General features: G+C 44.5%; 1 protein-coding gene across 4 annotated transcripts; it reads right to left on the bottom strand.

The window, feature by feature from the left end:
- Positions 1 to 405: 405 nt before the first annotated feature.
- Positions 406 to 25279, bottom strand: LOC139746940 (glycine receptor subunit alpha-2-like). Of its 4 annotated transcripts, none has more exons than XM_071658628.1 (10): positions 24827 to 25279; positions 14348 to 14427; positions 9377 to 9447; positions 8337 to 8572; positions 5536 to 5618; positions 4958 to 5107; positions 4426 to 4624; positions 3490 to 3594; positions 1798 to 1846; positions 406 to 1366 (listed from the first exon to the last, which is right to left on the bottom strand). In XM_071658628.1, exons 1-10 carry the CDS (start codon positions 24946 to 24948, stop codon positions 1157 to 1159), a joined length of 1305 nt encoding a protein of 434 aa, XP_071514729.1. In that variant the 5' UTR covers positions 24949 to 25279; the 3' UTR covers positions 406 to 1156. The 4 variants fall into 4 exon arrangements, with proteins under 4 accessions (XP_071514729.1, XP_071514730.1, XP_071514732.1 ...); XM_071658629.1 differs by having other exon boundaries at positions 1810 to 1846; XM_071658631.1 differs by lacking the exon at positions 14348 to 14427 and having other exon boundaries at positions 24827 to 24964.
- Between the last annotated feature and the right edge of the window lie 501 nt (positions 25280 to 25780).

Here is a 25780-nt window from a genome sequence, read left to right as displayed (position 1 = left end):
ATAGTTTCTGATTCCCGTACCATGTAGCAAGTGTGAATATGGTGCGGTTTGACTATATTATGTAGGTTAGTCCATCCCTTCATGAACTTCTGAAGAGTAATTGTGTCCCTGTGAAAAATGTAAAAGAAAATGGGCCATATTGAGTATTCTTGGTGTTGGATATATACATTTACGGGGGCAGTTTCAGTACACTTGGATGGAAATAGAAGGTAGATAGTTTGAAAAAGTTTTTTTGATATATTGAAGAATACAGTGGAACTCAAACAGCAAGAGACCTAACGAGGCTGTTAGAATAATAAGAGTAGAGGGACATAACAAGTATTTCAAAGGTGAAAGAAGTAGTGACCTTAATCTTCCACATAGAAGAATATAGGTGACCTTAATCCTCCACATATCAGACCCCAGAGGTGACTTAATCCTCCACATATCAGACCCCAGAGGTGACTTAATCCTCCACATAGCAGACCACAGAGGTGACCTAAATCATCCACATAACAGACCCCAGAGGTGACTTAATCCTCCACATAGCAGACCACAGGGGTGACCTTAAATCCTTGAACAAAGAAGTGACCTTAATACTCTACATAACAGTACACGAACATGACCTTGATACTTTGATAAATTACAATACAAGAATGACCTTCATCATCCACACTACAATAAACGAGATTGACCTTAACAATTCACAGATGTTAAACAACTCCCTCAATCTTGACCATGAAGTTTCCCTTGGTTCTCTGCCTTACACTAACACAAAAAGGAGACCTTGATTCTATACAGGGCAGTACATGTAAAGATATCCAACTTAACCTTCAACACTTGAACTTAGAAGTGACTTTAGTTCTACCCACTGCAGTGCATAAAAGTAAATTGATTCGTACACAGTCTAGTAGAAAAGGTGACCTTGGTTCTCTGCTTTTATACACGAAAGTGACCTTACTCCTATGTACGACAGTAGAGAAGTATCAATGGTTCTTGGCAATACATCACACGAAATGTCTTTGGTCCCTTGCGATACACTACACAAAAGTAATCCTCGTCCTCCACGTTACACTTAAGAAAAGTAACTTTAATCGTACGCTAAAGTGACTTTGGTCCCTCACTGCACATGGTAACAAAAGAAAAACAAATTCTACTGACTCTCCTCAACACGAAGTCACTCCTCTGGGTCTAGGCCGTGGAGTTCGTGGAAGGAGAGGTATATAGGCCAGTAGAGGAGGTTGAACAGTAGGAAGAGAGATGGTAGCACCACCTTCGAAGTCAGTTCGATGACAGCTTCCCTACGCTGCAGCTGCGACAGGCGGGTCATGTCCTGGATTCTCTCAGTGGCTGCACCAGAGATCACTGTCGTCGTGCCCTTGATTGTCTGGTTAGAGAATATAGCTGTTGACATTCGTTAGGGAACATATATACGAATATCAATATGCATTGGAGATACAAGAATGAGATAGAAGACGTAGAACAGTCAGTCAGTTGTTTACCCATGGCGTCTTAGCTACGTCTTTTCCTTGTGTACCAACTGACTGTTCTACGTCTTCTGTCTCATTCTTGTTTCTCCCCTGACGATGTGATTAATACACGAAAGTGCACTTGTGAACTTATCGCATTTCATTTTCCTCGTGGTTTTATGCATATACTGGACCACGCTCGTACTGTGACCCCTTGCAATATAGTGTGTGTGTGTGTGTGTGTGTGTGTGTGTGTGTGTGTGTGTGTGTGTGTGTGTGTGTGTGTGTGTGTGTGTGTGAGTAACAAGGCATGAGCTGTGGCTGAGGTACATGCAGCGGCAGGACTCACCGTGGGTCTCACCTGAGTAAGCTGAAGGCTGTGCTGCTGTCGCCTGAGCCTGTGGAAGATGGGCGTGGGTTAGTCAGTCTCTCTCTCTCTCTCTCTCTCTCTCTCTCTCTCTCTCTCTCTCTCTCTCTCTCTCTCTCTCTCTCTCTCTCTCTCTCTCTCGCCAGGACCAGCAATCAACCACTAGAGTCTCATTTTATGAAATTTGAGAACCAACGCAATCATGTCACTGTCATATCACGTTCTACTTTCTGTATGGTTCATGATTCCATGTTGAAGCATCCCGTATCATTATCATTATCATCATTATCATTATCATTATTATCAATATCGTCTTCTTTATCATTACCATCATCATCATTTTGATAATCATTATCATATCATTAGTATCATCATATTACCCCAGGGCCCGTTTTCCAAGCATTAAGGCTGCGTTGCAATCAGTAGCAGGGAAAGGATGGGCTCATCTAGAGTGACAAGATATTTCGACGAGATTGTACTCTGATCATACAACGACCTGTAATTAACTATTTATGATCACCCATTGGTACTGTGCTGTAAGATAGACGTACATTCCCCAAGGTCCCATCTCTTGAACATTGTCTACTGTCTCCTGACCTTTCAAACGTCTGTCTACTGTCTACATCTACCACATCCTCGTCCAGTTTATACATTCGTCCACCAATATACACTATAGAGTACTTCTTTACATCTCTTTTGATAAGTTTCTTGTTTGATAAGTAGATAATGTACAAGAGATGGGGGCCCTACACGAGTGTAAAACTCCCACCTCGCACTGAACAAATAGGTAGTTGTGGATTAAAAACAGAGGCAACCCGAGTGTAAAACTCTCTCCCCGCAACACACACACACACACACACACACACACACACACACACACACGAAGATACGCCATACAGTAGTACACAAATGTAACGCACTTGAGCTCACAGACGTCGGTGGATGAATGATCCAAGCCCAAGATGGCATTGGCTGGATCCTCCTCCTTCCTCTCTAATCCAAATCAAGGAAGAGGTTGTTTCCTCGTTTTGCTTAATGTGATTTAAATCGTAGAACTGATGCAATGATGCTCGGACAGTTAGATGATGAGAATATAGCAGCAAAACTATGTGTTTTGCGATCATGTGGAGTGTTTTGACACATTATTTAAAAACTATGGAAATTGCAGGAAAGAATTTGGTGGATGTTTCTGTGTGTCGTGCAGCGTTGATGCGCTCTTTCGTTGCTGATGACAATGATCTGTTCATAGCCAGTGTAGCCCCTGCACCGTGTTGCATTCACTGCAAGAAGTTGCACTCACATAGCAATCACTGCAGTGACGCATTCACACAAGCACGAAAAGAAGTTGCATTCTCATATCCACTTCAGCGTAGTGCATTCACACTTCCACTTCAGTACATTACATTTCTGTCACCACTACAAGTGACTGTTAGATATCATTTAACCACTTAGCTTACAGTTGCCACTGGAGTCATGATTCAGTATAAAGGTTTACAGAAATTCTCAAAGGGATCAGTGAAAAGCTCGGTTGATCAAGAGATTCTAAGCGTATGATGTCTGCTCAAAACTCTTTAAGATTTCCTTCAGGTCACCTTAGAAGAGATCTGATCTTTTGAGTCACCTCAGAAGAGATCTGATCTCAGAGGGGAATATACCGTGTTATGGATAACTCACGTCACGACCACCGCCAATTCAAACAGGACGAGAACGTTGAGGCAGATGCAGAAGAAGAACCAGACATCGATGGCCTTCACGTAGTCCGTCTTCGGGCTGGACTGTCTGGAAAAAGAAAACGAGATAATAGTACGTCAATGTATGATAACAAGGAGATTCCTGTGGCTCACAGGGGGGCAGCCCTCGTACTTCGCACACCCACACCACCGTTACTCTTCTGCAGTATATGGAATGTGTTTAGACTCTCTCCATAATGTACTCCGGCCTGAAGAAAGCCCACCAGGTACTCGAAGACCAGCGGCAACTTGCAAAACAAACAGTCGATAAAAGTTTGTGTCAATCTTAACGCGTAGTTGTCTTAGGATATAAAGACGCTTTAGGATTACCAAGAAGCACATTCTTCAAGCACTGACGAAGAGCTCTGAGTGAACTCTTCATTACCAACAAATATAGAAAATTATGTTTTAAATGTGTATCACACACTTATGAGAGTGGATAACCAGGGTTTACATAGCTCAATATATGAAGCAATATATGCCAGATCCACCCCCACCCCAGGTGCATACCTCAGAATAAAAGGCTAGATCTTAAAGGCTCCAGAGCCTGGTCTTCAAGGCCAGCAAAGGCCACCTTTTAAGGCTCATATATTACCACACAGCTTCACGGTGCTCGATCAAGTGATCAGACTATTTGAGTTTTGTTCGAGTCGGCCTTGAAGGCCATTTCGTAGCCAACAAAGGCCAGTAGGAAGATAAGGCCCCAGTAGGAAGATAAGGCCACTGGAGAAAGATAAGGTCACAAGAGGAAATTAAGGAATTGTAGTCAAAATAATATAGCAACGTCTTGTATCAACGGTTCAGTTAGATGTGTGAAGAGATGACGACTACAGGGAGAAGGTTAGAAACATGAAGTGTGGCGTTCGTCCGTCCTCCTCACCTGTCGACGGAGTAAGCAGAGACCAGAGTGAGGAGCGACGTTATCACCAGGACGGTGCGGGCAGGCATGGGCTCAGGTGGCCAGAAGAAGGAGAGCCACGCCACGGCCACGAAGAACGCCGAGGGCAGGTACACCGTCAGTATGTGGGCGCCATACTTCCGCTCCAGAAGGAACCTCGTCGAAGCGGCCGAAGTGGGTTCTACAGAACACACTAAAGATGACATGTTGACCCATCTATCTTTTTTTTTCTCTCTCTCTCATTCTCTCTCACATACACCTTCATATACCCCTTACCACCTACAGCCTGCAGCAGCAGCTGGTCTACAGTAGAACAGAAACACGTCTCTCATCCGTCTCACTAAAATACTACAATGTGTCACAGTGTGCAAGGAGTTTTAGATCCGTGGACCGTGTTCTCTCGTCTCAGTCACCTTTGGTGTAACTTATCGCGTGCTATGAACATCGTGTATCGCCATGACTGTATATATATACATATATGCAAATTCACAAACAGCGTCTCTAGAGGACTTACCGAGCAGGCAATTGCTGCACCAGTGGTGTACGGTGAGGTTGTCGGACAGGACCTCCAGCTCATACCCAGGAAGCAGCGCGTTTATCCGATGGGAGTAAGTGACGCCCTGACCCAGCCAGTAGAGCACCATTTCCTCAGTGTGGTACTCGTCTGCGGGTACCGGGTCTTTATCCACCGTCCCTCACTCTCCTTCAGCCCTGCCACACACACACACACACACACACGCCTCATTTGTGTGCTTGCCCAAAGCGTGGGAATACCCAGCCCTACCTTGATCTTAAGTTACTGCTATGACCTCCCAGTGCTGCAGGATCTGTGTACTATCTCAGCTGTGTGTTTCCAGCTGAATGGTTGCCTTATGTTCAATGAGCCTCTCTTTATTCTGTACAAAGATGAGCGACAGAACTAATTCCAGCTCTCTCTCTCTCTCTCTCTCTCTCTCTCTCTCTCTCTCTCTCTCTCTCTCTCTCTCTCTCTCTCTCTATCTACCTATCTATTAAGGTATCTATCTTTCTAGCTGTTCCGTATTTATCTGTACCGTCCCTCCCGCCTTCCTGCCTCACGCCGTTAGGACTTACAGGAGGTCATGATCATCCTGCAGGTCTGCACGTCGAAGGGGTAGGCATTGAAGTTCATCGGGCAGTCAAGGGTAACTTTCGCCCTGCGAAGAAAGACGGTCATGTTCACATGGCTTCGAACAACTTTCGTACGCGTGTCTTTACGTGTGTGTATATATATATATATATATATATATATATATATATATATATATATATATATATATATATATATATATTTTTTTTTTTTTTTTTTTTTATACTTTGTCGCTGTCTCCCGCGTTTGCGAGGTAGCGCAAGGAAACAGACGAAAGAAATGGCCCAACCCACCCCCATACACATGTATATACATACGTCCACACACGCAAATATACATACCTACACAGCTTTCCATGGTTTACCCCAGACGCTTCACATGCCTTGATTCAATCCACTGACAGCACGTCAACCCCGGTATACCACATCGCTCCAATTCACTCTATTCCTTGCCCTCCTTTCACCCTCCTGCATGTTCAGGCCCCGATCACACAAAATCTTTTTCACTCCATCTTTCCACCTCCAATTTGGTCTCCCTCTTCTCCTCGTTCCCTCCACCTCCGACACATATATCCTCTTGGTCAATCTTTCCTCACTCATTCTCTCCATGTGCCCAAACCACTTCAAAACACCCTCTTCTGCTCTCTCAACCACGCTCTTTTTATTTCCACACATCTCTCTTACCCTTACGTTACTCACTCGATCAAACCACCTCACACCACACATTGTCCTCAAACATCTCATTTCCAGCACATCCATCCTCCTGCGCACAACTCTATCCATAGCCCACGCCTCGCAACCATACAACATTGTTGGAACCACTATTCCTTCAAACATACCCATTTTTGCTTTCCGAGATAATGTTCTCGACTTCCACACATTCTTCAAGGCCCCCAGAATTTTCGCCCCCTCCCCCACCCTATGATCCACTTCCGCTTCCATGGTTCCATCCGCTGCCAGATCCACTCCCAGATATCTAAAACACTTCACTTCCTCCAGTTTTTCTCCATTCAAACTCACCTCCCAATTGACTTGACCCTCAACCCTACTGTACCTAATAACCTTGCTCTTATTCACATTTACTCTTAACTTTCTTCTTCCACACACTTTACCAAACTCAGTCACCAGCTTCTGCAGTTTCTCACATGAATCAGCCACCAGCGCTGTATCATCAGCGAACAACAACTGACTCACTTCCCAAGCTCTCTCATCCCCAACAGACTTCATACTTGCCCCTCTTTCCAAAACTCTTGCATTTACCTCCCTAACAACCCCATCCATAAACAAATTAAACAACCATGGAGACATCACACACCCCTGCCGCAAACCTACGTTCACTGAGAACCAATCACTTTCCTCTCTTCCTACACGTACACATATATATATATATATATATATATATATATATATATATATATATATATATATATTCCTATGAATCCACGGGGAAAATGAAACACGATAAGTTCCCAAGTGCAAGTTTACCAAATGGCGTCCTAGTTCGTCTCTTCGTTGTATATCAACTGACTGTTATATTTCTCTTATGTCTTCCCTGATGATGTGATTGTTACACGAAAGTGCACTTGGGAACTTGTCGTGTTTCATTTTCCCCGTGGACTCGCAGGAATATACTTGATCCCGCGCAAAATTGTGATCCTTTCCAACATATATATATATATATATATATATATATATATATATATATATATATATATATATATATATATATATATATATATATATATCATACTTGATCGCCGTTTCCCGCGCCAGCGAGGTAGCGACAGGATACAGACGAAAATTGGCCCAACCACTCACATAGATATACATAAACGCCCGTACGCGCACTTATAAATACATATACATACCAACATATACATATATATATGCATATGCATACACATACACAGGTATATACATATATACACAAGTGTATATTTATACTTGCTTGCCTTCATCCATTTCTGGCGCTACCTTGCCCCACAGGAAACAGCATCCCCATCCCCCGCTTCAGCAAGGTAGCGTCAGGAAAACAGACAAAAAGGCCATATCTGTTCACACTCAGTCTCTAGTTGTCATGTGTAAGGTGAAATCGCACTTCAGTAAGAGTTCATGCAATCTTATCTAAAATGTAATTTTTCTATACATGTGGCACGACATGTTTCGTGGAGACAATCCACCTCATCAGGCGCCAGTACTTAACAAAGTTATTTGAATCTCAACCTCACACTTGATTCCCGCCGTCCAACACCAATCTTTATAGACCAAGCACTGTGTCTGCTTTGTCTGGCAATAAAACCGTTGTAAGGGAGAGTGATTAAAGGCGTTGCTTGTGGCATAATCAGCAGAGTGTAGAATAAATGGATTTTCAAGATCTATGGGGCGTAACGATTGAGGTGGTGGTAGGCAGCCGTCCAGAAGGGACGGAGCAGGGGAGTTAGTACTGAGGTAAGTACAGAGAGAAGCTTGAGATTAAAGTACAAAAAATTTCATGTTGACGTCGCATAGCACTGCGTAAATCGATGGTTCGACACTCTTACGCTGACGTGAGATGCGTAGCTGCCTTCAGATAACACAGGGAGACTGGGAAGAAGGGAGACAGATGGGAAAGGCGGGAGACGAGTACATTTAAGGAAAATAAGGAAGAGATGTAGGAAGGCTTATGCACGGGAGGCTATACTGAGACACTTCGTTTGGGGAAACCACTCAAGCGATGGGTCTCCACGCGGGTGAGAAACAACCCCCCGCCCCCCCTCTTTTCCCATATGGTACAAACAGGTCATTACAGGAAGGAAAAGTAGAGGGTTCTGTTCTCCATGATCCAAAGGCCAGCCACTTCCTTCACCATGGAAAACCTCTTCAGGTCCTGGATGTCAAGGAAGAAGAGGTCGGGCTTCCAGATGCGTTGCAAGAAGGCAAGGTCGAGGGGCAGCAGGTGCTGGTGGTCGTCCGCTTGGCTCTCACCATAGTTGAATCTGGGCTCCCGCCACGCCATGCTCACCCGCACCGTCATCACGATCGTCTGAAGCGCAAGAGGAAATGTCGTGGAAGTGTCGAGGTTGGTGGGGGATGAACACATGCAAGAGGGACACGGTCGCCCTTTGGGCCAATATCCACGTCTGTGTCAAGCATACCAACAGTGAGGTGCATGCAGTCTCCACGCATCCACTGTCCTCACGACGATGCCTTCAAGCAGAGGCTGTTGCCTCCTCGCCAATGCTCCTCTGTCCCCTCGTCATCTATCACTAGCTCCCTGACCAATCTATAGTTTCCCACTCTCTCATCTTCACACATCACTTAGCACCTCACCAGTCACTTATCCCTCACCAATCACTACTCTCATCCCCCTCTCTCCTTCTCACCCTTCACTACATATCACTTAGCACCTCACCAATCACTCATCACTCACCAATCACTACTCTTATCCCCCTCTCTCCTTCTCACCCTTCACTACTTATCACTTAGCACCTCACCAATCACTCATCACTCACCAATCACTACCCTCATCCCCCTCTCTCCTTCTCATCCTTCACCACTTATCCCTTAGCACCTCACCAGTCACCAGTCACTCATCAGTCATCCCTCACCAATCACCACTTCCATCCCCTCTCTCCTCCTCACCCTTCACCACTCATAACTCCCCCCCTCTCGCCAGTCGTCACTCAACCCTCTCGCCTCACCCTCTCTATAGTACATCTCACAAGACTCCACTCATCTCTTGACCTTCATTGAAACAACATCCATGACATGCTCCTCTCTCGCTCCTGACTCATCACAACCCACTCGCCAGCCCTCACAAAATGGCCCTCATCCCCTCATTACTCACCATGTCGTTCACGTTGACCCCATGAACTCGACTAAGATGCCATCCGACCCCGACCATCACTGGTCCTCCGTCTGGAGAGAAAAAAAGAGATCATTTTACTCTCGTTTTACGGAAGACAACAAAATAAACACAAAAGGATCGGCTTGGAGAATCTAATCCCGAACAATAGACTTCAAAGGCCCAGTAATCATAAGAGGTATGATAAGAGAGGAATCTCTGATATGCTTCGAAGTCAATCATTAGAATAAATGCTACAGCCCTCCGTGGTGTAGTGGTTAGCTTTCCTGACTATGACACGCCTTTAGGAACCGCCCAGTGGGGTAGGATCCGCATGGGGTCGAATCGTGGAAGCGGTAGCCGGTCCGCAGTTTAACCAAGCTATTCATCCTCCTTTTAGGGTTTGTCGACTAACTTGCTACCTGGCATATATATATATATATATATATATATATATATATATATATATATATATATATATATATATATATATATATACCTGAGTCCACTCGGAATGAAACACAAGTTCCCAAGGGCACTTTCGTGCAATACTCACATCAAGGAAGACACAAGAAAGAAATATGAGTCAGTTGATATACAATGAAGAGACGTAGCTAGGACGCCATTTGTTAAACAAGTGACTTATTTACCAAATGGTGTCCTAGCTACGTCTCTTCGTTGTATATCAGCTGACTTATATTTCTTTCTTGTATCTCCCCTGATGATGTGATTATTACACGAAAGTGCACCTGGGAACTTATCGTGTTTCATTTTCCCCGTGGACTCATAGGAATATACTTGATCACGCACAAAATTGTGATCCTCTCCATATATGAATTATGAATTATGAATGAATTATGTGCATGTGTATGTATGTATACGTCTGTGTGTGTATATATATGTATACGTTGAGATGCATAGGTATGTATAACTGCGTGTGTGGATGTGTATGTATATACATGTGGATGTGGGAGGGTTGGGCCATTCTTTCGTCTGTTTCCTTGCGCTACCTCGCTAACGCAGGAGACAGCGACAAAGCAAAATAAAATATAAATGATAAAATAGATAGATAGATAGATAGATGATTATATCGTCAGGTGATATGACGTTGATTAGGGCATTCACTTGCCCTAATTCTCAACTATCATAAGATAACGTAAGTTACGTCACCCAGCCCAACAGTTGATAACGTTTCCCTTGGGCGCTTCTCTATGATATAATCAACATGGTTGCGACGTCGTAAAATACCCGACTCCTACTGCCGAGGGCGAAGTTCGTACATTGACAATTACGTGCGACGATCTGATATTGCTAGACGGTATTCCTTACCCAGAGCCCCTCGCTTGCGCCTCACATGTAGAGTGCATCTACAAGGGAACGGCCCGCAGAGCCCCTAGCTTGTGCCTCACATGTAGAGTGCATCGACAAGGGAACGGCCCGCAGAGCCCCTAGCTTGTGCCTCACATGTAGAGTGAATCTACAAGGGAACGGCCCGCAGAGCCCCTAGCTTGTGCCTCACATGTAGAGTGCATCTACAAGGGAACGGCCCGCAGAGCCCCTCGCTTGTGCCTCACATGTAGAGTGAATCTACAAGGGAACGGCCCGCAGAGCCCCTCGCTTGTGCCTCACATGTAGAGTGCATCTACAAGGGAACGGCCCGCAGAGCCCCTACCTTGTACCTCACATGTAGAGTGCATCTACAAGGGAACGGCCCGCAGAGCCCCTATCTTGTACCTCACATGTAGAGTGCATCTACAAGGGAACGGCCCGCAGAGCCCCTACCTTGTACCTCACATGTAGAGTGCATCTACAAGGGAACGGCCCGCAGAGCCCCTAGCTTGTGCCTCACATGTAGAGTGCATCTACAAGGGAACGGCCCGCAGAGCCCCTCGCTTGTACCTCACATGTAGAGTGCATCTACAAGGGAACGGCCCGCAGAGCCCCTAGCTTGTGCCTCACATGTAGAGTGCATCTACAAGAGAACGGCCCGCAGAGCCCCTCGCTTGTGCCTCACATGTAGAGTGAATCTACAAGGTTGAAAGGTCTGGCGAGAGACTGTTTAGTCTCGTCACGCGAACCACACATATTCGAAGTTTACGATAGGCTATAGTGACAAATTTGGTCGTGGAATTCGTAGGTATTTGTGAGGAAGCTTTCGAACGGCACTTGAATATTTGAAGACGACTCTTAAGAACGAGGCCTGGGTCTTTTGTATATATGGAACGGGAACAAAGAAGGGACAGAGAACACCATCTATAGGTCATGATGATTATGGACTCCCGTGGAGTAGCGGTTTGCGATCCTGATCGTGAAGTATTCATGGGCTGACCCTAGTCGAGCGGATGGGTTCGAATCCTGCTTGCGGCAGGTGGTCCACAGTCAACCCAGCTGTTCATCCGCCCCAATGGTCGATAGAATGGGTATCTGGCCTTGATTAGGGCCTCAGCTGTCCGCGTCGTCTCAGCTAACATAAAATGAATTGATAACCAGCAGTCGTACCGTCGTGGATAAGGTTCTTTGTACCTTCGCGCTCAAGGATCGTACCGTTGCGCTTGAAAATCGCACCGTAGTACTTGAGGACCGTACTGCCGCACATGAGTATCGTACCGTTGTACATGAAGACCGTACCGTCGTACATGAGTATCGTACCGTCGTGCTTGAGTATCGTACCGTCGTACATGAAGACCGTACCGTCGCACATGAGTATCGTACCGTTGTACATGAAGACCGTACCGTCGTACATGAGTATCGTACCGTCGTGCTTGAGTATCGTACCGTCGTACATGAGGATCGTACCGTCATACACAAGTATCGTACCGTCGTACATGAAGACCGTACCGTCGTACATGAGGATCGTACCGTCGTACATGAGTATCGTACCGCCGCACATGAGGACCGTATCGTCGCACATGAGTATCGTACCGTTGTACATGAAGACCGTACCGTCGTACATGAGTATCGTACCGTCGTGCTTGAGTATCGTACCGTCGTACATGAAGACCGTACCGTCGCACATGAGTATCGTACCGTTGTACATGAAGACCGTACCGTCGTACATGAGTATCGTACAGTCGTGATTGAGTATCGTACCGTCGTACACGAGGATCGTACCATCATACATGAGTATCGTACCGTCGTACATGAAGACCGTACCGTCGTACATGAGGATCGTACCGTCGTATATGAGGATCGTACCGTCGTATATGAGGATCGTACCGTCGCACATGAGGACCGTATCGTCGTACATGAGGACCGTACCGTCGTACATGAGTATCGTACCGTCGTACATGAGTATCGTACCGTCGTACACGAGTATCGTACCGTCGTGCTTACGTATCGTACCGTCGATCTCAAGGGATACAGGATCTTAAGCCATGTACCTACCGACCCAGAGAGGCTGATGGACTCCTTCGCTACACAGGAGGCTGATGACCGCCTGCCACTCACTGCGTAGGGTACGATGTCGTGCCTCAAGCCCATCGTTAACTGATGTATAGTCGGTGACTACGGCACACACACACACACACACACACACACACACACACACACCGTCTGATGTCGCTGATGATGGTCATGATCTGTCCCTTTCTGACACACAGGTTTACCACCTCCTCAAAGGAGAAGTCTTAGGGTCTTCTTCTTCTTCTTCTTCTTCTTCTTCTTCTTCTTCTTCCTCCTATCTTCTTTTTGCATTTTTCTTTTCTTCTTCTTCTTCTTCTTCTTCTTCTTCTTCTTCTTCTTCTTCTTCTTCTTTGTGTTCTCGTCTTCTTCTTCTTCTTCTTCTTCTTCTTCTTCTTCTTCTTCTTCTTCTTCTTCCTCTTCTTCTTTGTGTTCTTATCTTCTTCTTCTTCTTCTTTGTGTTCTTATCTTCTTCTTCTTCTTCTTCTTCTTCTTCTTCTTCTTCTTCTTCTTCTTCTTCTTCTTTGTGTTCTTATCTTCTTCTTCTTCTTCTTCTTCTTCTTCTTCTTCTTTGTGTTCTTATCTTCTTCTTCTTCTTCTTCTTCTTCTTCTTCTTCTTCTTCCTCTTCTTCTTTGTGTTCTTATCTTCTTCTTCTTCTTCTTCTTCTTCTTCTTCTTCTTCTTCTTCTTCTTCTTCTTCTTCTTCCTCTTCTTCTTTGTGTTCTTATCTTCTTCTTCTTCTTCTTCTTCTTCTTCTTCTTCTTCTTCTTCTTCTTTGTGTTCTTATCTTCTTCTTCTTCTTCTTTGTGTTCTTATCTTCTTCTTCTTCTTCTTCTTCTTCTTCTTCTTCTTCTTCTTCTTCTTCTTCTTCTTCTTTGTGTTCTTATCTTCTTCTTCTTCTTCTTTGTGTTCTTATCTTCTTCTTCTTCTTCTTTGTGTTCTTATCTTCTTCTTCTTCTTCTTCTTCTTCTTCTTCTTCTTCTTCTTCTTCTTCTTCTTCTTCTTCTTCTTCTTCTTCGTGTTCTTATCTTCTTCTTCCTCTTCTTTGCACCAAGTACCAATTAGCGCCGACAATGTTTATGAGCTGCTTAATGTGCCCCCAGGTACCCGCTCCTCAACCATACCTTTGTCCCTCTGCTTCAAGTCTTGGCGACTGGCACAGCCATAGACTCAATCATCTTAGAATACAAGATTGTTCTATTTTCCGCTTCTTTATCATTATCATAACTAACTCAAGCCTCAGTGTGTGTGTGTGTGTGTGTGTGTGTGTGTGTGTGTGTGTATACACCTTTCCACACACACACACACACACACACACACACACACACTCACACACCTCACCCTCAACCCTTCACAGTTACGTAAAACCAACAACCCTACAAACTCCACATTATTCCTGACCCCCCAACATCCATCCACACATTCAACCTCTTTGTTCCCCTTCATCCCTCCAAACACATCTCTGCCTCCTCCTCCTCCTGTCTCTCTCTCCTCCTCCTCCCTCTCCTCCTCCTTCTCCAACTCCTCCTCCTCCTTCTTCTCCTCCTTCTCCTCCTCCTCCTCCTCCGGTCTCACCTGGAGGGCTGGGACGAATATGCTTCAGGTAGTCGCCAGGGATTACAGTGTCCGTCGGCTGACCCCACGCTCCTCCCATCCTGGCAAGCACGAGACGAGGAAAAAAGAAAACAAAAACTGTAACTTATCATAATCACATTATACGTGGCGGCTTCATAATAACAACCGGTGTTACTTTTACCCCTAACCTGTCATCATATGTAACTAAGGTAGTTCATTAGAGCAAAGTACACACACACGATGGAGCAAATTGTAAACACAAGGTAGTCAGCAACACACACACACACACACACACGGTCGAGGTACTTTTTCTCAACATTCGGGTCAACAGAGTTGATGCATAACCATAGCGACAGAGCCGCACGTAAACCCACACACTTGAGCACGATCAATGGCAAGAAAAAGTTCACCTGGTTATGAGCGATCAAGTATCATTGGGTTACCCATACAGACGACTGAGTCACGAATTCGAGGTGAAGTGAAGGCGTCACAAGAGGTTCGAACGAGTATGGGAGACATTCAAGCTGAGTTTATAGAAAGCCTTTTCAATGACTGAGAAGTTTTTCCTTCCTTTGGAATAAGAACAGAGGGATGAATTCAGCAAGTGGCAGAAGGCCCCACTGGCGAGGGTAAAGACACCAGGCGTGAATAAGGAGGAGACTCCCTCGATAAACTGAAGATTATCTCAGTGGAAGGGAACAAAGGATGCATGTGTGAGGCGCCTTCTCGAAATGGGTTTGGGGTCACCAGCAGAATGCCGCAAGGTTCTCTTCTTGGACTGTTCCTCTTCTTAATCTATGCGAATGACTTGTGTAATGGTATGGAACCCTTCCTGAATATGTTTGCAGATGATCCAGAGGTCATGAAGGAAGTTAAAAAGTTTGAGGTTGGCATAGGCTTACATGGAGACCTTTGACAGATTCCAAAGTTAGTTGAGGGAGTTTAACCCCGAGTAGATGTCATGTTGTTGATGATGGGTCACAGCACAAGAATACCATTCAATAGGAGTGAGACATGAATGGAATACAGCGAATAAAGACATGGTAAATGGAGACAGACAGCACAGAGACGTTTAAGAAACTGTATGATAGAAGAAAATGTACGAGAGATAGGTCCCCAAGAGTGTAAAACCTTCTCCCAGCACAGTTGATATAGGTAATTACAGAGAGAAAATTACACAGAAGTAATGATATTTAGACTTTAATCAGCCGAGTTCTCACAAGAACTCAGCCCTTATCAAATAACCCGTCATTAAAGATCATTTTGTTCCAACATTCTACTGTGTGTGTGTGTGTGTGTGTGTGTGTGTGTGTGTGTGTGTGTGTGTGTGTAAGTGTGAGACGTACAGATCATAACTCATTCGCCGCCCCGGAGCCCAGTCCAACTAATTTGTCTTACTCACCTCGCTAATGTGGACATACGTACAATGTCCGTTGTATCTTAATGATGTCGGTGAATTTTTGATGTATCTTGCTCCTGCGGAAGGGGCGCCAGTCACGGACAACAGGTGACGCACGAAATGGGGATTTGAAAAGAGAGTACCTGTGTGCTGGAACGCCTCACCACCTCTGTGGTGCAGACCGTAGCACCTGTGTGTTCCACACCCCTCACACCTGTGTTACAGGGTATAAGTAAGTGGTAGAGACCGTGCGATAATGTGGACTAGGAACCCATCACCAGCCCCTTGAAACAGTCTTGTGTTTAAGCGGAGCGAATAAATATGTTGACCATCACTAACAGAAAACAGTAAAACAATAGGCTTTTTCTTTTTCAAAATCGAGCCCTGGGGGATGAAGGGGAAGAGGATAGCGACGCTATGCCAACGAAGCAACGAGTATTTACAGGCTTCCAAGGCTGCTAATTCGTCATTTACACTCGAAAAAAAAAAGTGCGTCTTCTTATGATTACAAGGGAGGTGGTGGTGTCGCCTCACGATTCATGCGTGCTCCGGAATAATATAGACGAGCAATTTGGGCTGTTGGGGATCATGAGTTCATTGGAGAGCCGGCCTGTCACACAACCTGGTGTGCTCCGCCTGCCAGAGGTGACAGTGAACTCTAGAGCCAAACAGACAGACAGCGTCACAGAGGACAGAAGGAAGGAGGAGAGAGCACACAGACGTACTGAAAGCCACAGAGGCAAGACAGACAGACAGACACAAGAAAGAAAATAGACAGGAAACGGATAGAAGATAGACAGAAATGTTAAACGAATTTTTAGGAAAGTAAATATATATATATATATATATATATATATATATATATATATATATATATATATATATATATATATATATGTGTGTGTGTGTGTGTGTGTGTGTGTGTGTGTTTGCACGTGCGCGAACTTTTGAAATGTTCTTCTATGAACATGAAATTTATGACAATTTCATATAGAATTCAATCCATTTCAGAATTAATAAAAGACTTGTGGAAAAATGTGCTACCCGCCCAAAATTGGTTCCAAACCTTTTTAGTTTGAATTCGAACAAAGAGGCAGAGCCAAAATATCTTAGAAGAAGCCTTTATAGTTGATTCTTACGTCGATTATTGCGTAAAACTTTAAAAAGGACAATTACGCCAGTGACCCCATTCCAACACACACACAGCGTCAAGGATAAGTGGGAAATATTCATGATAGTGTAGCGTCCAAACATACAACAAATACGAAACTGCTACGAAAAAATATCGTCCTTCTTGACGATATTGGTGATCGCTCACATCCCCTCCTCGTGTGTGTGTGTGTGAGTGTGTGTGTGTGTGGACACTCAAGGAAAGGCCGATATCTGTGGACAACCTGACGAAGGAGTACTCACCTTCAGGACATCTATACGATCCTTCAGGTGTTATTTGTCCCATTAGGAGAGAGGCATTTCCCTTCAGAACCCAACAGCAGTTTCCCCCCTGAGAATGCTGCTGCTGCTGCTGCTGTTGCATTATGCAAGGGACTTTCGATTGACTTCCTGACCCCCAGCAGGTCAATCCTGCAACAGATGTGCCCTGCCCAAGGTACAGTCACGCCGCCCCTATAGTCACATAAGGAGACTCAAAAAAAATATATTTCGGGTATCTAGAAATAAAAGGCAAACACAAGACGTACTTTTATGTAATATTCTATCATTTTGTATTGTATTATGTACTGTATTTTGTATTGTAACCATAAGGAATATCATTTGGAACCATGTATGCAATTGGACAAGAAAGATATGTCTTATCTTATCTTGCTGACGAAACCTTAAACTGTCTGGACTCAGGTACAGTGACGAACATACACACGTCCTTGGATCACACACCGGGCGCAAATCCATGACACGGTATAAAAATTGCATGCGCGCGTGCCAGGCGAGAGCATTCTTCAACGTGCTGTCGCTCTCATGCAAACATTTGCTCGTATCAATCATTCTCTTCTGCAGCTTATGTTTTAGGAGTGTCTTAACACTCGTTGACCTACGCCGCTTCTACAGGAGGAGGTGATTCGCTGGGTCCGTCTGGATGCTTAATTCCTCCTCAATGGATATTATTTGGTGGACATCTCACCCTCGCCCATCCCGTTAGGGTGAGCAGATCAGGCGTGAGCTGGTGTTTCCCCGTCTGACAGCACTTGTTGACAATGTTCCTGTCGACGGTTGTCGGGTGTGTGTGTGTGTGTGTGACTGACAATGACCACATAGGCAGCTGTGTCATTTGGCGTGTACACTGGTCCCTACTGTGTGTATGTTGCTCTATCCTTGCTCTCGTGTAAGGCTGGCTCTTATGATCGTACGTGCTGTCACTGTATCTTAATCCCGAGGGTCGTAACCTCAAGCTCAAAAGGTTTGAGAAAGCTGAGGGCGACAGTGACTGATATTTCTCCTCGCTTTACGTCCGTAGCAAGAACCTCCCCATTCTGTGTCGTGTCCTCACCTTAAGTTTGTGTTAAGAACTTATCCGTTTATCTGCTCCATATCCTCACCTTGCATCTGTAGCAAGAAACTAAAACCATTGTCTGTTCCTTTTCTTCACCTTACGTGTAGTGCAAGATCTCTCGTCCATTATCTGTCCCGCATCCTGAACTTACGTCAGTAGGACGAAACCTATACGTTATCTATTCCGCGACCTCACTTTACGTCTGTAGGAAGAACCCATCCTTCATTCCGTGCCCCCTCCTTACGTCAAGGAAGAACCCGTTCGTTATATGCACAATCCTCACCATGCAATTTGTTCTTTATGATCGCTGAATTATACTGTTTGCCACACAGTTGTTTCCGGGACCCATAGTCACACTTGACGTATTGATGTAATGCAAGATGTATTTTGCACAACATTGACATATAAGGATATCCATGTGTCGCAGTTCGTTATTGATAAACTTTTGTTTCCAAGACCCTTTACGTGTGACCATGTCAATACATAATGTTTTTGTTTTTTAACTTTGTTTTATGTGTGAATTATAGCTTTGTGTGTGTGTGTGTGTGTGTGTGTGTGTGTGTGTGTGTGTGTGTGTGTGTGTGTGTGTGTGTATGTGTGTATGTGTTGATTATGTAACACCAGGATCCATGTTACGGGGCTCCTGTCGCTTCGACACGACACTAAACGTGGGAGCAGAGTAAGGTGGCTCCTTTGTGGGTAGTGAGGCCCCTCGACGACGCTGTGTCCCCCTTCCGTCTGCTGACGATGACACCCGCGGTGTTAACTCCTGCGGGCGGAGTCCGAAAACACCTGCAAAATTACGCTCCTCAATATCTCGTACGTTAAAGACGTTTCGTCAGTATTGCATTTTAGTCCCGTCTCTTTTCTTATCTTCTGTAATTTCCTGTTATTATTTAGACGGGTTATAAGGGATCTTGGCGTCGTCTGGAAACGTGGCAAACTACCTCTTTAGCCAGACTGTTTGGAATATACCTGAGGAGGGGAGAAGCTGAAGTGTCAGACCTTCAACAAGGACAGTAGATCAGATTGGCTTCAGTTCATGAAATCTACGCGACTTCTCTTTTCTTGTCTTCTTTCGTACTATTCGCCATTTCCCGCATTAGCGAGGTAGCGTTAAGAACAGAGGACTGGGCCTTTGAGGGAATATCCTCACCTGGCCCCCTTCTCTGTTCCTTCTTTTGGAAAATTGAAAAAAACGAGAGGGGAGGATTTCCAGCCCCCCGCTCCCTTCCCATTTAGTCGCCTTCTACGACACGCAGGGAATACGTGGGAAGTATTCTTTCTCCCCTATCCCCAGGGATAATATATATATATCTTTCCTTCTTTCAAACTATTCTCAATAATGTATATATGCTTTTCTAATGAAAATAAACAAAAGTAACAATGACAAATCATGTCATAATTTTTTTCTCTCTCTCTTTAGAATTAACGTTAGAGGGGAGAGGTTGGGGGTGACCAGCCACTTGCCCATTGCCTATGTTATGATCTGGACATTGCGTTTGCGTACAACGTTGAGAAATAGATTTGATACCATGTATTTCCTTGTGTTTTACACGAGTACGAATAGTGCCATCGGGTCATTCTTTCGCTATCGAACCAAACGAACCTTACATGTTTATGAAAGAAAATCTCTTCCTCGAAGACGACCTCTTCCTCGAGGACGACCTCTTCCTCCAATCTATGATTCAACCGTTCCTGTTCTGTGGCCATTCAGGCAAGGGATCAGGTATATCGGGCTTGGAAAAAAAAAACTCTCCTTTCTCTGGCTCCCTTTCAGCTTTTTTCACTGTCTGTAATCGCTGCCAGCACGTTATCCGTGAGGTGAAGCTTTCCTTTACTCAAAGGAAGTGCGATAACCTCTCCTCATCATCCACTGATAGGTCTCTCTGGCCTTTAGCAAAGGGCATCTCTAACAACTTCCGTCGCTCTACCTTTCCTTCACTTTTCCCGTTGTGACGGTACTGTAGTCTCTCCCGTTGACAAAGCATCTCTCTTTGGTTTCCGTTTCTCCTCTAACTCCACCTTAGATGACTCTAATATTCCTTTACCCCCTGATGCCCCTCTTACTAAACCTGTGTTTCTTCCCGTAATCTCTTATCGGACTGTCGGAAAAGTGCTTCTCTCATTAGACACAAGCAAGGCTCATGGACCTGATGGCATCCGTCTCCGTGTACTGAAAGTGTGTGCCTATGAACTTGCACCTGTGCTTGCTCGTCTGTTCCGTCTCTATCTAAAAACCAAATCTTTTCCTTTCCCGTGGAAACATGCCCTGATACATCCCATCCTTAAGAAGGGTGACCATTCTGACCCCTCTAACTATCGTCCTGTTGCTTTGACATCTACAATGCCCAAAGTCTTTGAATCCCTCTTCAACTCCCATATCTTTAGACACCTCAAAAATCACAGTCTTCTCTCTGATCACCAGTTTGGCCTCCGTAAGGCGAGATCCACTTGTGATATTCTCTCCTGTCTCATTATTATCTGGTTATCATCTCTGAAAGATTCTGGGTAGTCATATGTAATTGTTCTTGACATCCAAAGCTTTTGATAAGGTGTGGCAACGGGGTCTCATCTCCAAGCTTCCCTCTTTTGGCTTCCTTCCCTCACTTTGCTCCTTCATATCTAGCTTCCTTTCCGGCCGATCTATCTCTCTGGTTGTTACTGGATCGGCCTCCCGCCTATTCTCCATGAACAGCGATCTCCCTCAAGGTTCTGTCCTGTTCCCTACACTTTTTCTCCTTTACTTTCCAACGATTTCCTCTCTTCCACAAATAATCAAATGCACTCCTACGCTGACGACTCAACACTGCGTTCATCTACACCCTTCAATTCTGCTCGCTCTTCCGTCACTCGATCTGCATCTCGTCTTGACACAAATTCTTCAATAAACTCAGACATATACAGGATATCTCAGTGAGGTAGACCCAAATCTAGTCAAGCTTAATGCCTTCAAGACCCTGTTTCTACCCATCTCTCTAGCGAAGGCTCCTTGCAATTCTCGTCTCTCCTTTGACAGTTCTGTAATTCCACCTCTTGACTCAATGAAGGTACCTGGTATTACCGTAACATCCAGTCTTTCTTGGAAACCCCACATTAAAGGAATAGACAAGTCTGCCTCTAAATACTGGGTGTCCTGTTTAGATGTCGAAACCCCACATTACAGGAATAGCCAAGTCTGCCTCTAAATACTGAGTGTCCTGTTTAGATGTCGAAACCTTTCTTTTTTCTGAATAGTTGCTCGGTTTATACAAAGGATTGATTCGTCCTTGTTCGGAGTACTGCTCTGAGATGGTTCTAGCTCTGTATCCTCATTGATCGAGTCGAAAGCTGTCCGACACATAAGCGGTCCCAGGCTAACTTCCAAACTTGACGCTCTTGCCCTCCACCGCAATGTTGGTACGCTATTTCCTCTTCTACAGGTACTACTCTGGTTTTTGCCCCCGAGAGCTGGTTGCTTGTGTGCTCACGCCACATGAGTACTGTGTGGCCATCGGCAAAATCAAGGGTGGGCCGTTTTGATACCTGCTTCTTTTCCTAAACGTCGAAGCTTTGGAGCTCTACTTTCTCATGTCTTTCCCAATCATTGTAGACCTGGCACATTTCAAAAGACAAGTTTTCCACTTCCTCCAAAATTCGTGAATACTTTCCTTGTCTCTTCTTTTTGTCCCTTTAATCATTCTCACCATATTTCAAGAGAGGCCCGGCCTTGATGTGGACGTATGTCCGTGACTGGGGCCTTCAACGTGAAAGTAGAAACGGCCGTGGTGTATTCACGGCCAGGTTCGCAACCTGGTTACGGCAGTTGGTTCGGAGCAAACCCAGCTGTTCATCCATCCTTAGAGTTGGTCGATAGAATGGGAAACTAGCTCACACTAGGATATATATATATATATATATATATATATATATATATATATATATATATATATATATATATATATATATATATATCATTACTATCATTATCATATATTACATTATCATACTTAATCGGTTTCCCGCGTCAGCGAGATAGCTTCAGTTGCAGTGCCCTCGCAACTAACATGCAAAAGAAATACACAAAGAGTATTCCTCACGGCCATAAAACTCGTATACAGTGTATTCGAGAAGTATTTTTGCAATGAACACGGAGAAAGCCAATAGTTTTCGACTTGTTAGCTAACACTTCCACGAAACATTGTTTGGCATAATAACAGTAAGACAGTGAGTGAGATGGTATGTCTGGTATGAGAGTGTGGGAAGGGGAGCCTTAGAGGGTATACACATCCATTTGTCTAGCAGTCTGTTGTTAGTGGCTTATGGCAAGTATGACGAAACTAGGTTGGAAATAACAAACTTTTTTCTTTTTATTTCCGCGAAAACTAATTTGTCTCTCCTTTAATAACTGAAATTTGTGTTGTCTCAACTCGTCAATGCCTGATTGCATAGTGGTGTCCTTATTTGACTTTGTATCAGTGGATGTCACTACGTAAATATGACATATTATAAATGGTATTGAGACCATTTTCTGTGATGTATCATTGTTTATACAGTGGAGATGTATCATCAGGAGAACTGGCAAAACTTTATTATTCACATCTTCTGGCAATACCATATTATTCACTGACTGAATAAGGAAGAGGTCTAGACAGAAATGACCCATTTCATCACGCAAGTTAACAAAAACACAAATGGATACATAAGAGCCACAAACGTAGATCAGGTTCAGTGTCTTACAAGGTGTTTGTGTGGTGTGGTATTCGTTCGAAGCAGAAGCACCAGAGCGGCTTGGTAACCAAAGAAGGCCATCTTCACCGTACATTATCGTACCTCCAGGTATCCTAATTCACAGGCCTACTTTACAACGCATTCCACAGCTATATTATTGAGCCATATTCTTGACTCTCAGACCGCCTCGTTTCGCATACAATTTCCCGGTAACACCATAGCCGCTCTCGATACTTAAATATTTTTGGTTCAGACCATCTGGGAGTCTGATTTGATAAGGAAATAACACTATCATGACTTCAGAAGCTACTAATGTTGTCCGATAGCCAAGGAAGGAGTAAGATGGAGAATTATCACACTGCGCTGGGTGTAGCGAACGATCGTGTCAGCGAACACACCTGCATGAAAGAAGCGATCGGAAAGAGCGGTAGATAAGGGGAAGAAAAGGGCAAGCCGTAGAAAGATTTTTGTCTATTCTCTTTTGTAATGTAGGGACTACGAGAGGCATACGGGAAAGCGGATCGCATAACGATGTCATATTACTATTTTCAGGGAAGTACAACATATAGGCCAGCTGCTTCTGTTAGTGCACGGAGAGGAAAATAGATGAGGGAGTCTAATGGTGCTGGTGCAAAAGTACGGGGAGTGGTGAGAAGGGTCCCAAGGTGCTTCTGTAGGAGAGACAAATCGTTGCCTGGTGTCGTGGTGCTGTATTGCTGTAAGAGAAAAGATGCATTGCCGAGATCCCATGGTCTTGCTTAGGGAGGAAGGAGGTGGTACTGAGGTCCTGAAACTGAAGAAGGGAAGGGAGATATGCCATCGCATTCCCCTCGGCAGCAGCCTCTGTCATAACTTCGATAGAGACAGAAACATCGCCCGAGGAAAAAAAGAAATCACATTTTCAACCCTGTAATCGCATAAACTCACTAATAGCTCAACCATATCTCCCAGTTTCTGTTTTAGAAAACTTACATACTGAACACTGCAAGGAAGAATGCTTCCTAAATCTGAACGGGTCTTTGTATAGGTGTTATACTTATCTACCTTCTTTCTATCTAACTGCGCCCATGGACACAACAATAACAACAACAAAAGCACTTAAAATTTTGAGTAACACACACACACACACACACACACACACACACACACACACACACACACACACACACACACAGTCATGATCCGAGCGAGCTAGTGTGACCTTAAAACTACTGAAATCGATGCAGTTTCCGAAGTAGTAACATAAAAAGGGTGGCGCAGTGGATCCTATTCTTTAACATCTAGATTAGACAGTCTTTTTTCCCCCTTTCGCTTCATACATGACGAATTTCCTTTCCCACTAATACATACAGAGAATTCAGCAGAGAGATACACTAAATGACATGACTATAGGCAGTGGACAAGTGCATATACGAGTTAGGATTCTTAAAGGAGTAGAATGCCTTTCGACTCCGTGAGGTAAATGATGGTATCAAACCTTGCTTAGCAAGAGGGTCTGATCCTTAGTATCGATTCCCTAGGGACAAACTCGAGATGTGCTGCGTACCACAGCCATCACTAGTGAGTGCGGGCAGTATACAGTTACCTAATAGTAACGAGAAGTTACTTGTACCAAGGCCATCGCCAGTGGGGGACAGTATTCAGTTCCATAACAGTAACGAAATGTTAATTCATGCAGTTCTACATATACATACAAAAGATAACTACGTACAATTCCCCCCCTAAAAAAGATAGATCTACGTATACATACTACGTACAACTCCCCCTAGAAAAGCGATAGAGCCATAACCAATGAAAATGATTTACAGTGTAAAATGCACTCCAGCACTCACTTCATTCCCTCAATAAAGTGTTCAGTGCTACTTACAAGCATCCTCCAGTATAGACGACGAACCAGATCAGCTTGCGTAGCTTCCTAATATGTAAGTAGACGTCTATCCTCCGCTCCGTGTTGGACGAGGGGCCGCTTTCGTAATATGACACTGCCATGTTGATCTCCCGGGCGGAGAAGTGGGGACAGACGCCTACATACGTGGTGTGTGTGGTTCACCTGAGGGCACAGGAGGGTATGTCAAGGCCAAGAATCTTTTTGTCATTCTTAGGAAGAGATCTTTGCTGGGGGTAACTTCGGGGCAGGGGTGGGGCGGAAGCAGGGGTGGGGCGGGGCAGGTATGCGTTAGGGCAGGCTGGGTCTAGGACATGGGTTATGCTCCCGAGCAGGTGTGGGCTAAGGCTGGTGTGTGGCCGGGGCCACCTGTGGATCAGAACTGGCTCTAGGCACCACACACACGCACACACACACACACACACACACACACACACACACACACAGCCACAACTGCAGCGCTACTGGCTAACTACTGCGCACAGGTGAGACAGAGTATGCGTGTGTGTGTGTGTGTGTGTGTGTGTGTGTGTGTGTGTGTGTGTGTGTGTGTGTGTGCGTGCGTGTGTGTGTGTGTGTGTGTGTGTGTTGGGAAAGCCGTCATTTCCGGAATGAAATACCAAGAACATGATTATCTATTCTCCACCTTCGATACCTTTATATGTAAGCGTAAGATCTGTGTTCTTATGGGTGCATGTGGACGCACGTACATCTGTGTATCATATATATATATATATATATATATATATATATATATATATATATATATATATATATATATATATATCATTCATTTATTTATCATACTTCGTCGCTGTTTCCCGCGTTAGCGAGGTAGCGCAAGGAAACAAACGAAAGAATGGCTCAACCCACCCTCGTACACATGTATATGCACATACCTATACATTTCAACATATACATAAATATACATGCACA

This window comes from Panulirus ornatus, chromosome 66 (assembly GCF_036320965.1).
Source record: "Panulirus ornatus isolate Po-2019 chromosome 66, ASM3632096v1, whole genome shotgun sequence".
NCBI lineage: Eukaryota > Metazoa > Arthropoda > Malacostraca > Decapoda > Palinuridae > Panulirus > Panulirus ornatus.
This window is presented reverse-complemented; position numbering and strand designations above follow the sequence as displayed.